Genomic DNA, 16,286 nt, shown 5'->3' on the forward strand with positions numbered 1-16,286 from the left:
TACACCCTCAAGACAGAAAAGTGTATGCATGTACCACCATCAATCCACAGATTAAAGATTAGGCAACTTTAATTTATTTCTAAGTTTTGGGGTGAAAAATAAATATAGTATGTGGGTAACATGAATCCTACTTCGGAGGCTCTTAGTTTAAGCTACTCATGTGCAATTATGACGTTCCAAACGCTTTAACAATGTGTCATTGTTAACAATGTGTGCAGAGGCACAAACCGAACCCCTGCAGCCTCCAAGCTGCTACAGTCAGGGAGCCGCTGGGTAGGGAAGGAGCACTGTGACTGACCTGCGCCTGCCTCTCCAGGAGGCTTCGAGGCTCTTTACTTACGGCCTTGAGTGCGGTGACAGGTGAGAAATTAGGAAAACTTTATGTCTTTGTCTAAATGGGTCCACCTTCCAAAAAATAAAACACCCTTCAATACTATTGATAGAATTTTTTTTTAAGCCAGAAGTCTTAAGAAAATGAAGTTCCTTAGCCAGAAAACATATACACACATATATATGTGTATATATATGAAAGAATATACATACGAATATATGTGTGTATATATATGAAAAAAGTTCCTTAGCCAGAATACATTTTTCTCCTATATATACATTTATATAGGAGAATTACAACAGTCCTATCTAGGATTTACAACTCCTTGAAGGTCTCAGTATACTCCCTTCATTCATTTAAATACTTCTGAGCACCTGCTATGTACCAAGGGCTTTGCCAGGTCCTTGGGGATAATGGTGAGCAGGACAGACACCACCTCCTCCCTGAGGGAGCCCACCCCTTCATACACATCAACCAGCTACATGCAGCACACGGGAGTCAGGCATGGCTCAACAGTGAACTTGTGACTTCTCTCATCCGAGCCCTTAACATCTCTAGGTGCCCAGGAGAGTTTTAGTATAACCCTGAGTAAAGGAAAGAAATGGAGACCCTTTCTGATTGTGGCTTATGGCCTTATGATTCTGTTTACAAAAATCATACCCCTTTACCTAGAGTAGTGCATTTAATCTTCTCCATAACAAATTTAAATCAACCTGCAACTAGAATTTATCATGAAGCAAAAACGCTTAAAAATAGCATCATCTAACCACAAAGCTAAAGTCATGGGAAGAATACAGAAAAAACAGCAACAGTATACGTTGAGTTCAGTAGAATACAGAGCACTATCTCTAATTCCAATAAAATTACATAATGTGTAATCACCATAAGCAGCATCTATTGAACAGTTTCGCCTCGTGCATAGTATGGGCTTATAGAGAACATCTGTGCCTCTGCTCACATACAGATTCCAAACGGTTTCAAGAGTGTATTTAATGGTCTTAACAGGCTAGTCAGTCTTTTAGTAAACAGGGGGCATCCAGAAGTAACTTCAAAAGTACAAATACAGTCTCTGACTTACAATGGTCGCACTTACAATTTTTCAACTATACAATGGTGCAAAAGCGATCCACTTTCAATAGAAACTGAACCTCAAATATTGAACTTTGATCAGGCTAGCAATACACAGTAGGATACTGTCTTGTGATGGTAGACAGGGAGCCACGGGTCCCAGGTGGCCATGGGATCATGAGGGTTAATAACTGATACCCTCACAACCATTCTGTTTTTCACTTTCAGTACAGTATTTAATAAACTACATGAGCTGTTCAACACTGCACTATAAAATAGCCTTTCCATTAGATGATTTTGCCTAGCAGTAGGCTAATGGACATGTTCTAAGCACATTTAAGGTAGGAGAGGCTAAACTGTCATGTTTGGTAGGTTAAGTGTACGAAATGTATTTTCGACTTACAATATCTTCAGTTTATGATGGGTTGATAGTGACATAACCCCATCGTAAGTCGAGGAAGATCTGTATAATATGAACGCTCTCAGTGACAATGACACTTGTGAAGATTTCAACACGTTGGTTATATATCCTGCGTGGCCACCTTTCTTCCAAGTGCTCCACAGAGATGGCTGCACGTTCTTCCTGGCCTGAAGACTCCACCTATTTGTAAACAGGGCGGCAATATCCTCTTCTCATAGCAAGAAAATGTGCCGAGGGAAGTGGAGTCACAGCCCAAAGCGGCTGGCTCAAGAGCTCGCCACAAAGAAACAATTCTTCCCTCCCGAGGCAAAGCTCTTCACCCGCTGGAACAGAGGAGCATCAACCAGCCCAGAGATGAGAGGCTCAGGACCTCAGGCAGCCCAGCCACGTGGGAGCGAGGCTCAGGTCAAAAGGCGGCAGGAACACCCACCCGGGCAGACAGACAACAAATTGTAAGGTACATTCTGACACAGAGAGGAGACAGGAATTTTCTGGTGAAGACTCACCTGCGAGTGAAGAATTTCCCAAGACAGTCCACCCAAGAGGCAGCTCCAGATGGGTCAGCGCCAGCACGAGCTCCTCGTCCAACGCAGGCAACGCTCCCACCGTCAGGGCAAATGGGGTTAGCAGGGTCTGATGGCTAGCAGGCGTGAGGCGATGGGCCTGGGTGACCAGCAAACGGGCCAGCCTGCAGGCCATGTTGTCCACGTAGGTCACCGAGCCAGAGCCCATGGTCACTGGGGAGTAACCTTCCGAGCAGAGGCACACAGACACTGTCACCGTCTCCTGAAGCCCGTGGCCTGGACAACAAGACAATAAACAGTTCACCCAGAGTCTGCAGGGGATGCTCTGCCAGAGTCCAAAGCCTCAGCGGTCCGCAGTCTCACCACGCTGCCTCAGGACAGCAAGGCAGAAAGGAAATGCAGCCAACTACCTTTAAATGCTGCCAAGCCTGGGTGGCCAAATGAGAGCTGACTCCATCTTCTTCCAGTGACTCTGGATTTTAAAACTAACCTTTAGGAGCTCTGGGCATTTCAGGGTCTATTCTCGCATCATTACCAAACGCTGTTATTCAGCATACCTTCACCTTGTACTTCTGCCCCAAACCATGAATTCAAGTTTGTCCTCCTAGAGGCCTCCGTCCTTCTCCGCTCTGCCACTTCCTCCTGAGTCATATATTTTTATATATTTACTTAGGTGATTGTTTTTAAGGCAGCACCACAAATTTACACAAGTTCACACTAATTCCATAGAGCTCCTTTGAATGTGACTTAGTGCGGGTGAAGACTCTTCAACAGAAATATTTACATATGCTGCTCATTGCCCCACTTCTGAGAACGGCTTCTTTGTCTTGCAGGTGTTCCGAACACATGTGCTGTGGGTGGTCACCTCATTCTGCTCCCTACGCCTCCTCCTTACACTCTTCTTTCACGTTGCCAAGATTGGTGAACTTCTACCCAGGTACGTTTTTATGCCGCCCTTGGCAGAATTTCAAGGAGTTAGTTCCACCAAACCTACGTGATTATGATAGTCATACTAGACAGAAGGGTTAACATTCAGCCACCACTGGCCCCCCCAGCAAACAGCTAATGAGCAAGCCATTCCTGCTCAGCCTTCTTCTCCAGGGCCTTTCCCCAAAGGCCAGGCTGCCAGGGCTTCAAGGAACGAGAGCAGCCCAAGTTCACTCAGTGAGAAAGACCACCATTTTCACACCGCCTCTTTAAAAGTGGTCCAGCGTGCAGGCACAGCCTGTACACATCCAATATACGCTGCAGAAACGTGTTCTACAGACTTCCGATAGGTTACCCTGGTGAAGCTGTCACCAGGGAAATTTAAGGCTCAGAAACAGGGACTGTCACCTGCCTGTAGCAAGTCTGTTAAAATGAAGTTAAGAACCCTCACTTCGAAGCAGGTCACAATATAACCAAAAAGATTTTAGCACACAAGGAGTGTGGGGGGTCACCCCTCCATGCAAGTACAGAAAAAGACAAACCAGGATGTTTGACATCAGGAGTGGTGCTTTAGTTATTATTTTCATTCCTCCTTTATAAGAGACTCAGTAAGAGAAAAACAAGAAAAGGGGTGGGGGGCTAAAGGCAGGAGAGAGATAAATGTAAATGCCAAGGCAAGAGGACAGAGGAGCCAAGCGACTTCTGTCCCGTTCATGAGGTTTGACTTTTTCTTTTTCTTATAAGGATGGGAGTTACTGGGCCAGGAGAGATGTGCTTAAAGTTGCCCATAGTCACAGAAATTGCACAACAGATTGATCCAATGACCAAGCCCAGGTAGGGCTGAAAGGTCTTTGAATATCTATGATTCTCATGACGTCTGTGTTGTTTGCACGTTGACTGTTGACCCTCTCTCCACGTGTCCCAGATATATGACAGAAGCACTTAGAAACATTTTCCTTTAAAGATGAGGGCAGTCTTACCTACAAGAAAAACTGAAGGCTCCCTATATGCTACAATTCAAGTGGGACTGAAAGACCCACAATTAAAGAAAACAGACCAACCAACAAACAAGAAAAACAACAAACTAACAGGAGTGGACACTGAGGCTGCCAGACTGACCACAGGGGAATGAGGAAGGGAGAGGGGAGACCATCTGCCTCTGTTCTTCCTGAGCCACCTCAGGAACTACAGGAGGTGATACGAAGGTCAGTGCTTCCTCCACCGGGCCGCAACCAAACTACACCCAACCTGAAGAGTTGGGTGCAACTGGCAGGATGGTCCTGCCTGGTCTAAGCCAAGGCTGCTACAGCTGGGAAAACCTCAGACGTGAGATAACCCAGGGTGTCTCTCTCTCACACCCCCAACCTCACCTCCTGTCTGTCTCACACACACACCCATCCCACCATGGAGCACTGTTTACTTCCTCCTCCCAGCCTGTACCCCTGGAGGGAAGATGCATAGACAGATTTCCCAATCGCACAGTAAAGAGGACCCCTCACCTGGAATGCTGGATTGGAGAACGTTATCCTCCGTGCGCTCTGCAATCACGATGTGTCTCTGATGAGATCCGTCATAAATAAAGTAAAACTCGGCATCTTTAGGAAGATAAACATTTTTGCCAAATTTCGCATAGACCGTCATCTGCCCCTGAAAAATGAATAAGTCAGGGCATCGTCAGACTTCCTTGTCCTGGCTCTAAGAAACCACAATAAAAAGGGCCCGGGTCCAACACTGTGTCGTGTTCACGTGGCTGAGCTCAAATATCATGGATCCGTCTTTCCAACAACAACATTTTGGATGACAGGGAGATGCTTTCTGACATATTTAAGTATGGGTATCAGAGCTGGTTTGTTCTGTTTTTAAAGTTGAAGAAGTCTGGAGCATAGGGAATAATCTTTTTTATGTACTAGGTGTGTAAATGTGGTATTTAGTTGTCTTTCACTTTGTTTGAATTCCTATCTGATGAAGATCACTGCTTCTATTAATTTTTCCTGTACCTGAGATACCACCATTCTATAAACTTTCAAAATAATGATTCTTAGCTATGGCCTCACCCTGTCCCAGACCACAATAGGTTGTCGAAGCTTAAATATTCTCAAACATTGCCAAATAAATAGCACTACGTGCTCCCACACTCGCTGTGCCCTTTCCGATCACTGTTTGTCTTCCCTGAGGGATTTCCGAGTCCTCTGTCTCACCTGGCCTGGCCTCACACTTTCTCCTGAAAGCTTCTGGTTGGTACAAAGCCCTGCTAAGTCCCCTGGTCCCAAGGAGAGGAGCTGCCATCCCGGGTCACCAAGGCGCACTCCGGGGAAGGCAGGCTGGCGCTCTCCAGTACATCCTCCTCCAGAGGCTGCGGGCAGGGGCGACGTCAGCGGTGCTCCAGCCAAGGGAGCCACAGCCACGACAGCCTGCCAGATGGCTCCAGACCCCAGAGGACTCCAAGGATTCGGGACACACCCTCCCCTCAAACATAAAAAGGCAATACAAAGGAGGCCTGGCGTGGGGGGCGGAGGTACATTCTGCCCAGCCTGTGGGAGTGGCAGGGAAATGGAAACCAGGAGGGGGGAAGGGTCGCCCACTTTGGAGGGCCTCCAGGGCTTGGCCAGTGTGGAGAAGTCTCTGGGCTTCTGTGTGCTTGCCCAACAAAAACAAACTGGTTCTCCAAGACTGCCTCACCCTGTGAGAGGGGAGAAAAGTCTACAGTCTCCTTAACATCTGTGTGCCTTCGATGGATGTTCCATGATGTCCCACAGGGTATCAGGACTTAGGACAACCAGCATCAAACAAAATCAGTGCCACTGGCTATTTCATCCAAAATTTGAAAAAATAAAAAGGCTATTGTTTTCCTACTGGTTTGCAATCCATCCCACGCATGAAACATAATAAAAATTAGTATAAATACAAATTGTGGAGTTCTGAAAAAAGTCACCCGTTCACAATTTTGAATTGTCCTTTCTCCACATGAGAGCGTGCACACACATGCAGAAACATAATCAATAGAAAGTAACATGCCAAGAAAAATGTACCATACAATAGCTTCAAAAAAAGTCCAGGAAGAGGATCTGAAAAGCAGAAAACAATAACAAATGTCTGACACGACTGAGAGAGGAAACTTAGATGAAATTCCATTTCCTAAAAAAGGAGGAACAGCTTGCTTCAGTCATGTTCCTGGCCCCTAAAAGGACTATGAGTTATCCACGGACAGAATCTGACCTGACCTGTTGATATTTTTTTTAAATAGAAAACAAGTTGTATAAACAGATCAAAGTTTTTCACAGATTACAAGGATATCTAATCTATTCAAAACAACGATCACATTACTACTTTATCTGGTTGGGTGAACAAGAACTACAACTTATGAAAGAGTTTATTTGCAAGCCTTTCCAAAGCAATACAGCCCCAAACGGTACAGTTTTATAATCCAGTTATGCCTCCCCTTCAAGACTATACCATGTCTTACCTTGGTAAAAGAAGATCAACAATGGGTCAGAAATAAGACATGTCCATTAACGAGAGATACCCAGAAGTCCTAGCACTGAGAATAATATCCAGTAGTAAAAGGAGTCTCTTATTTGTTAATCACAAAATTCAGAAAGAGACAGTGAAAGACAAGACCCAGGGCGGGGGGGTGGGGTGTCAATAATGAAGCCAACAGAGAGACCCAGTGAGATAGAAAGGGGTGGGGGGATTGGCAGGAGAGGAAGACGGGGAAAGGAAATATGAATATGAAGGAACAAGAATATTTTCATTCAGAAAAGTTAGATAAAGCTCACAGAAGATTTAGAGAAAGCAACAAAGGAGATCAGCAGTAGGAATGAGCTTCGGACAATGTGCTGAGGAAGGAGCACAGCACAAAAATCAGCCACAGGTGACAATTCCGGGTTAAGACTGAGGTTCTTCTAATCACTGCGGCCATTGAAAATCTGCTACTTTTCTTAAAAGGCCATTAATTTTATTAATGGCCAAGATAAATTCCAGTTTACAGGATTCCAATGTGCCTCCATCATTTTCCCATCTGGATTCAATTGCAGACAATTGAAAACTATAAACTCTCATCAGTGATTTTGTTGGCACGGATATCAGAATCACTCAGCTTCTATGCAGAAATAAGAGAGATGTACCATCACCTTTCTGTCACTTCGCTATATCCCAAATAAAAAAACACTCACATATTTCACTGAAACTTCTGGAAGCAATAAGAGGTAGAACAGGCAAAATTACCTCCCCAAAATTAGTCTATAAATTTAATGGACTCTGATCAAAACCTGAACTGAATTTTTCCAAATGAAACTCAACAGCTTATTCCAAAAGTTCACCTGGAAAAATGAATATACAAGACCAGAAACAAAAGTTTTGAGAAAGAGAATGATGCTTGAGCCATGGTGGGGGGCGGCGGCGGGGGTGGGGGGGGGATGCTGTTCATAACTTGCCCCACCACAAAGCAAAAGATACAATAAAACCATAGTAATTTAAACAGTGCAGTAGTGGCACAGACATAGACCACAAAGTAGAGAATGCAGGAACAGACGCACGGAAATTAGGGCATCAAGGTGGCATTTCAAATCAGTAGGGAAAAAATGAATTATTCAATAAATCACTTTGGAACAATAGCTACCCATTAGGGCAAAAACATTCTTCATAACAAACACTTAAATTCCCAATCAACTCAATGTTGAACATAACGCAAAAACATACAAAATTGGAAGACTGCCTAAAATTTTGCCTTATTGAACAAAATGATAGCAACTAAAGATATCTAAATTTCATCTATACTGACACCATCCTTGTGTATCAACTTCTTTTCATTTATCCTATTTCCTTTCAGTCTTTGTTCAATGCACAGCTACTTAATACAGAGCTATCCTCATGATATAAATACACATACGGTTGAGCTTTTCTTCTATCAAAAGCATTTTTCCACGTTACAACATTTGGCACCATTTTTAATTGCATTCCATCAGGTGTTTGATGTTCCATAATTTACTTAATCATTCCTCTACTGTTGTACATTAAGTGTATTTCTATCCTTAATTATAAAAAATACAGTAAACATTTTCTTGTACATTGTTTTTATGCCTTAAAATTACTTTAGAATAAAATTCCAGAAACGGATTCAAGAATGTGAACAATTGTCACAAATTGCAAAATTGCTTTCCAAAAATGTTGTATCAACTTTCATTATGACCTGTGCTAGCCAAGAGTATCATTTTCATGCCAACTTTGCCAAAATTGTCTTTTTTTATTATTTCATAAGTCAACAAATAGTTCCTCATTGATTTAATTCATATTTTTCCATTGCCATTGAAATTTATTGCCCACTTTCATAAGCCAATTACTAAATGGGCGCCAGCGCTGTTAGTAGCCTGATTAAATTTCGATTTAAAGAATTCTAATCTTCCTTCTTCTATTCGCACCTGAACTCACCTGTGCCTTAGGCAGGTCAAAATTTTCACTTTGCCAAGTGAACCAATTGAGACTAACATCAGAAGCATTCCCTTCGCCTCTGAAGAGTGAAAGTGTACTATGCATTACCTTCTCATGCCCAAATAGAAAGCGCTCAAGTACTCCTGTAAAACCTCTGAAGGCCAGGTAACGTGGAAACCAGGAACAACAAATGCAAAGTAGGAAAGCTGAACTAAAAATAATCATACTAAATACACCTCAATATAAGCACAAAAAAACAAAGAATCAAGTAAATCGAACCAACATTTTTTTTTTTACCATCAAGCATCCACCCAGGGAAATTCTACTTGTAAAACTCATCAATAATTCTCAAAGACCAAACTTTCTGCTGAAATGCTGTGACATCTATGGATTTCTTCTCAAAGAACCAAAAAAGTGTTAAATGCTTTTGACACTTTCTTTCACTCAACTCTCCTATTCCTCTTCCGATGGCATTTAAGATGGAAGTGGCCAGTGACGCTGATGTGCACGTTCCAAACGTTTCTTCACTGATCTAGAATGATCTCAGACGAGGGTCTCTAATTCCCTGAATAAATGGGCGGCTGTACCGCCCTCATCACTGGGGAGTCCTGACTCAGCTCTCCCTCCTCTGCTCTCACCCTCTCCAGACAACGTGTCTCCACGTCATTGTACTTTGCTAGTAACAAATTCAGTTGCGGGACAAGAACTTTCTAAAATATCTGACATGAGTAGGTAATAAACACCGTAGTTTCAAATGATGACAATGAGAACAAAGTATGCATCTTTTTATAGTGGGGTTTCTTAATCTGGGGCCACAGGAAGAGGCCATAAATGGGTTTCAGGTGGTCTGGGAACCTCTTAGAATTGTCAACGAAACTGTTTTTATATTTGTATGCCCAATTTTTTGAGGAAAGGTTTATGGCTTTCATCATATTCTCAAAGGCATCCAAACATTCAAAACATGTTATAAACCTCACTTTTATAGTAACAAGCAAAAACGGAAACAATACCTTTTAATGATAATGGTCACCTTTTTATATGACAGTAAATGCTCTACTGTTTTCTAAAGTATTCTAGTATTCTAAACAGACTTCGTATGGGATGATTTTTAGGATAGAAATACAATGAAAGTAAACGTTAATTGACATTTTAAATATTATAATGGAAGTTTACTAATCTGTCCTTCTTACAATAACAAAATAACAGTAATTCTATCCAGAGCCTTCCTGTAGAGCAGTGAGTTGAATGTTGTAAGACCCTTGGGAAAAAAAAAAAAAAGAGATGCATTATCCCATTTTATAGGAAAGTGAATAAAAGTAAAGGAACAAGTTAGTGCTCGTAGTAACTAGCTCAGGCTCTCAGAGCCAGATGAACAGGCCTGGGTTTCTTCATTTCTGCCCCAATCTCCAAGTTCAGTTATTCTCTTTACATTCCTCAAGCATAATTCCAAAGAAAGTACTATGGGCACAAAGTCCTTTATTTCCTATTACCGTATTGAACTGAAGTACTTCTTTAAGACAAAGGGTGAAAATGCAAGAATTACTATTTCCTACCTATTATATTTACCTTATCTATATCCTACATCTATCCTGATATATCCATCCTAATATATATGTATATATCTATATATTACCTTTAGTGACAATTCCCATTTAATTTAATATCACAACTTATAAAGTGCTTTTTTGTGTATTTTCTCCTCTTATTCCCACAATACCTGGGAAGTATTATCACGATTCTTATTTCATAAATGGGAACACTGATACTATCAGGTCCACTGAGTGGCAGAACTCAAATTGCATGTAGACCTTGCTGATCCAGGCCCAGCACACTTTTCTCTTCAACATGTTACTGTATAAACAGCAAGTGCTCAAGTATTTGTCTTATCTACACTTTTAGATTTAACTCAACATTTAATTTAAGTACTTAATACACAGATTCTCATCCTGAAATCCATGGGTGGACGTGGGGTGGAGAAGGGAGGTCAGAGAAATGTTCCTTAATCCCCCCCTTGAAGATATATGCATTTTAAGAAAGGTAAACAAAAACAATCTAAACGACAGAGAAATCACTTCTTCAGAAATATCCCTTGGGATAGGAGTGACTTCCATTTCCAGACAGGATGAAATAGAGCCCAATAGACCAACATTCCTGCCAATAACAACTAGAAAATAAAGACCAAAAAATTATGAAGTTGTGTTCTTAAAGGCATGAGAGAACTATGGAAATGAGGATAAAATATAATAAAATCCCAGAAAGGTCAGAACCACTCAGAGAAGTTATGGAAGCCGGAAAACAATGAGAGGATATCTTTAAAGCAACGAAAGGAAATAACGACCTAAAATTCCACATCTAACAAAAATAATCTTTTTTAAAAAATTTATTTATTTATTTTTTAGGAAGATCAGCACTGAGCTAACTACTGCCAATTTTCCTCTTTTTGCTGAGGAAGACTGGCCCTGAGCTAACATCCGTGCCCATCTTCCTCTGTTTTATATGTGGGACCCCTACCACAGCATGGGCTCTTTGCCAAGCGGTGCCATGTCCACACCCGGCATCCGAACTGGCCAATCCCAGGCTGCTGAGAAGCAGAACATGCAAACTTAACTGCTGTGCTACTGGGCTGGCCCCCCAAAAATAATCTTAAAAATGAAGCTGAAATTAAAATGTTTGCAGCAAATACTGAGGGGATTCATTGTCAGTAGGCCAGCGCCAAAAGAAATCCTAAAGGGACTTACATAAGTGGAATTAAAATGATCTCAAACAGAAATATGGAAATACAAGAGACAACAAGGAACGGTGGAATGGGTAAAGACATGAACAAATGTAACTAATATCTAATGTACAAAATGACAATTACAATGTCATCAGGTTAAAAATATTTGTAGAACTACAATGTCCAACAAGAATAATGTAAAAGGGAGATGGAATTAAAGTATCTAGCAGTTTTGAGAAAGTGTTAAAACTAATAAATTATGTTTATAATATGTCAAATATACACATTTTAAGTTGAGAGGAACCACTAATGGAACAGTAAAAGAATGTATAACTAACAAGTTATAGAGAGGAAAATAGAAAATATTTAATGAAAAATAAAGAACATAAAACATGTCAAATAAGAGTTATATAATATAAATCCAACTATATCAGCAATTATATTAAATGTAAATGGACTGATTTAAATACAACACCAAGACAGTCAGTATGGATTTTTTTAAATACAAAAACAGTAACAATCCCTCCATGCTGCTTACAACAGACACACTTTAAAAATAACATAGCCAGCTAGAAAAGTACAGATGCGCCACGCGACACTAACCAAAAGAAAGCTAGCAGAGCCAAAATAATAATCAGACAAAGTAGTTTTTAAAGCAAGACATTACTACTAGAGAAAGGAACTTTTCATCATACAAAGTGTCAGTTGAAAAAGATATCATAGTATTAAATCTATGTACCTAATAACATAGTTTCAAAAGATACAAAGAAAAAATTAACAAATCCTAAAAGAGAAAGAGACACACCCATAATCACAGTAGGAGACTTTAGCTCCCTCAATGGCTGATAGAAGAAGCAGACAAAAATTTACAAAGACATAAAAGATCTGAATTACATGATTAACAAGATTACTAACCAAAAGGAACAATTACCATAAATTAAGTGTCCATAGCAATATTTTTAAAAGGTATCCACCATTCAAACCTCTGCATTAAACTCAGTTCAACATAAATTTTGACAAAAGTCAAAAATACTCCATGACTTTCACGCTTGATGGAATGATTCACCACTACAGAATTGAAACAGCCTTTGTTTCTGTAACACAGCTGAATTGAGTAAAAAACAATGCATGACAGAGGTCAGTAAATGACTCCAGATTCCTCACTAGACCAGAAACAGGCTTTAGAAAGCTCCTTCACTTGCTTCCTTTTAAAATCACTGACTCACTCACAGATTCCATGAAAACATAGAACTTCTACAAATTGAAAACAAATTATCTGACACTTTAAGCAGATCATAGCAGGAAATACACTGGGTTGGGTATAAGAATACTTAAGTTATAATCTCTGCTCTTGCATTATCCCAATATTTGAGGAAAAAAGGTCCTGCACTCGAAAAAATAAATTTTTGCACTGCAGAAATAAAGAAGGAAGCAAAATGCACTTTAATAATTTGACACCAGTTGGAATTTTAGTCAATCAACTAACCATGTCATCACTGAGACAGCCACCCAAAAATGCTAATTCTGCCCAACCCTGCATCGATGAAAATCTTAAATCCATTAAGAATGGGTATGGTCCAGCTTTTCTCTATACCAGTCAGACATACCTGAGCCATGGAATAATTCAATATAAATAGACAAAACTAACATGTTCAGAGGAAAATGGCAAGGATGCTACAGGGACTCAAAAACCATGTTGCAATATAAGGAACAATTGAAGGAACTGGGACTGTTTTGCCAAAGAAGAAAAGACTCATGGGTAAACGGTCCCCACGGCAAATACTGAGGGTCTGTCATGCAGACAAGGGATTGGACTCGCTCTGCAGCCCCAAGGGAGAAGCGGAGCACAATGGAGGGAAGGACAGCACACAGAGTCCAGTTCTACAGGGCGAGCCTTCTAAGCATCACAGACGTCCACAGACGTCCACAGACGACCCAGATGGTCACCTGAGGAGGAAGAAGCACTACCTGGAGACGGTGGTGGTGTTTTTTGTTCTTGTTTTGCTTATTTTTTTTATGAGAGAATGAGGCTAAAGAGCTAGTCTTGAAAGTCTAGAATCTATGAGACCTGGTATATAATTCTACATTAATAGTTTCAGTATAAAAATATGGGTGGATCTAGATAAGTGGTGTTTTGTCATCTTTTTAATCAATTTCTGCCTTATTCTTTTGCTTTGGTTTATTTCCTAGCTCCTTGGATCGATGCTTAGTTTGTTTTCATTCTCTGCATTAGGGGTTTTCAAACTTAGATCAGGGGAACCCTAGGTTCTAACGGAGGAAAGTTGGGAGTTCACAAACATTCCACTTAAATTTCCTTTTGGAAAATATGTTTCCAAATTTTTTTTTTTAAAGATTTTATTTTTTTCCTTTTTCTCCCCAAAGCCCCCTAGTACATAGTTGTATATTCTTCGTTGTGGGTCCTTCTAGTTGTGGCATGTGGGACGCTGCCTCAGCGTGGCTTGATGAGCAGCACCATGTCCGCGGCCAGGATTCGAACCAACGAAACACTGGGCCACTTGCAGTGGAGCGCGTGAACTTAACCACTAGGCCACAGGGCCAGCCCCTCCAATTATTTTTTAATCTAACAAGATTGCATTCACTTAAATGTATTATTCACCAAATTTTAATACACTGGAGAAGACCCGAACTGTCAGGCTAAGTCATTGTTCTCATTGCATTAATACATATAATAAGATAAAACTTGAAGAAAATATTTATAATAAAGCTTTTATCAAGCATATATATTAAAGATCTCCACAATACTTTGGAAAAAAAGATTCCTCCCTCAGAGAAAGAGTTTCAACACCATCTGCTTAGGGTCTCTAAGGCCCCTCTGACTCTAGGACACCCTCTGCTCATCTATATTGGAAAGTAAACTTTTTAGCTCATTTTATATTTCATATCTCAAACAAGCTTCACATTTGCAACATAGTAAAGACCTCAACCATCAATTTCAGAGTCAGGTTGATAGTAATCGCACATGGTTATCATTTAACCCTTGAAGACTACGGATTTATGTCAAATCAAGTGTTGTCTGAAGGTCAGTGTGGGTCAGCTGACAGCACTGAATGTGCCAAACCAAGACTGTCAGGAATACAAAGAACCCGAAGTCTCTGTGAATTGGTCTCTCCTGGGCAGAGAACAGTGACACAACCGTCTGTAGTTCTAATTCAGGGTAGACCACAGACACAGCTCCTGTGTTCCACACGAGGTCCTTCCTAGGAGGAGACTAAAGAAGGGAGCCCTTTACCCTCACACCTGACCAGCGTCTGTGCCAGAACACTCCTTCCACCCTCTATCCTCCATGCACACAGGCACATACTCATACACACACACACACACACACACACACAGAGCAGACCATTCTTAAATAAGAGCGCTGATGCTCCTGCCAAGTCATGCCCTGTGCGAGATGAAACAATCAGGAATCCTCAGGAAGAGAAGCACAGATTCAGACATGTACAAAACAGAGAGCGGAAAGAAGCCTTTGAACTCGTCTGGATCCCAACCCTCACACAGCAGTGAGGAAACTGAAGGCCCTAACAACAGGGAAGCTGGTCCCATCACACAGCAGACCTGGGGCCAGAGCCCATCTCTTCCCACCACCATCCAACGCTCTTCCCAATGCTCCAAGCCACCAGTCGGAAGAGCCACAACCTCTAACCCCAAAATGAAGCCGACTCCTCCCCCATATGGAAACCAGTCAGGATCAGAAGCAGTCAACTCTCCCCAAGTTCCCCAGCGCCCAGCCCCACAACATCCATGCCCTTCCGGTCTGTCTCTTCTCTCCCTAGACTCCGTCACCTTGTTAGACCATTGCAGCTCTTCTCCTCACTGTTTCCTTCTCAAATTGGAGCAAATGCAGGTAAAACGCAGCTCAGCCACAGCCTGGAAAACAGGAAGCCATAGGAACAAGGACAGAGAGAAGCATCCAGAGAGTCAGCTCAGCCCAGCTGGGCAAAGAAAAGCGCGTGGAGATGCGGGCGCAGCAGGCAGGGAGAGGCACAGACGGCACCAGCTACAGGCAGAGGAGGGACGACGAGGACAGGAGGAGAAAGGGCTAGAAAAACAGAGCAACGGGAAATTCAACTGAAACAGGAAAAGGACAAGAAAGGTGGGAAAAAGATAAATGAAAATGAGCAGAGGAGAGAAATACCCACCCTACCAGGAACTCAATCTGGAAACACTTGTGCAAAAAGGAAGGGGAAGAAGGGAGAGGAAAAGGAGCTGAATTTTGATGCCAACGAAGAACATCCCATCTGATCAAAATCAAGAGCTAAGGGTCAGGGCAGCACTGGGAACATGTCTGTCTGTGACACGTAGTGATGGGGAGGGCACCTTCCAAGCTGCTCACATGGCTCTGGCAAGTGTGCCTTTTCTGTCATATTCCCAGCGTAGAGAGAGGGGGAGGACAGACCTGGAGAGTCCTTTCTCGTTCTCCATCCCACTTGAGAATTGGCAACGGCCTTAGAAAGCAGGAGCCCATTTTCCTGGCCTCGTCCTTTTTGGCCCCTTACTTACTTAGGACTCCCTGCGAATCTTCTGGTCAACCGTTCGGGGCTCTCAGCCAGCGAAAAACAGAACCTACATACAGGGCTGCCAAATGCTGGGTTCACCAGGGTACATCCAAAAGACCTCTGGCGTCCACTCCCTCTTCCTAGTTCAGCACAAAGTCCAGGAGCACCAGAGCGACGTTTGCTGCGACAAACAGAACTCATCCAAAACCCTGAGCATGAAGTTAATCTTGTGAAGAACACCGCCTGGTTTCCCTCTTGCTTCGCCAGTCACAGGGACTTCTGCACACGCCCTCCCATCTGAATCTCAACCCCAGAGGCGCAGACAGGTGAGGGCCTGGCCCACGGTCCACCACGT

At 42.1% G+C, this 16,286-nt stretch overlaps 1 protein-coding gene across 16 annotated transcripts in view; it reads right to left on the reverse strand.

Moving 5' to 3' along the window:
* The window catches only part of ARHGEF28 (Rho guanine nucleotide exchange factor 28), a 272,749-nt gene that overhangs the window by 158,988 nt on the left and 97,475 nt on the right, over positions 1–16,286 (reverse strand). For 13 of the 16 annotated variants that reach the window (XM_046665596.1, XM_046665599.1, XM_046665597.1 and 10 more), the window contains 2 exons: positions 4,771–4,918; positions 2,327–2,620 (listed from right to left, as the gene is read on the reverse strand). In XM_046665596.1, the coding sequence (XP_046521552.1) occupies positions 2,327–2,620; positions 4,771–4,918 (442 nt within the window). Of the gene's footprint in view, positions 1–2,326; positions 2,621–2,754; positions 2,902–4,770; positions 4,919–16,286 lie in introns of those variants that run through there. The other 3 variants (XM_046665609.1, XM_046665607.1, XM_046665608.1) reach the window with 2 other exon arrangements.

Source organism: Equus quagga, chromosome 7 (assembly GCF_021613505.1).
Source record: "Equus quagga isolate Etosha38 chromosome 7, UCLA_HA_Equagga_1.0, whole genome shotgun sequence".
NCBI lineage: Eukaryota > Metazoa > Chordata > Mammalia > Perissodactyla > Equidae > Equus > Equus quagga.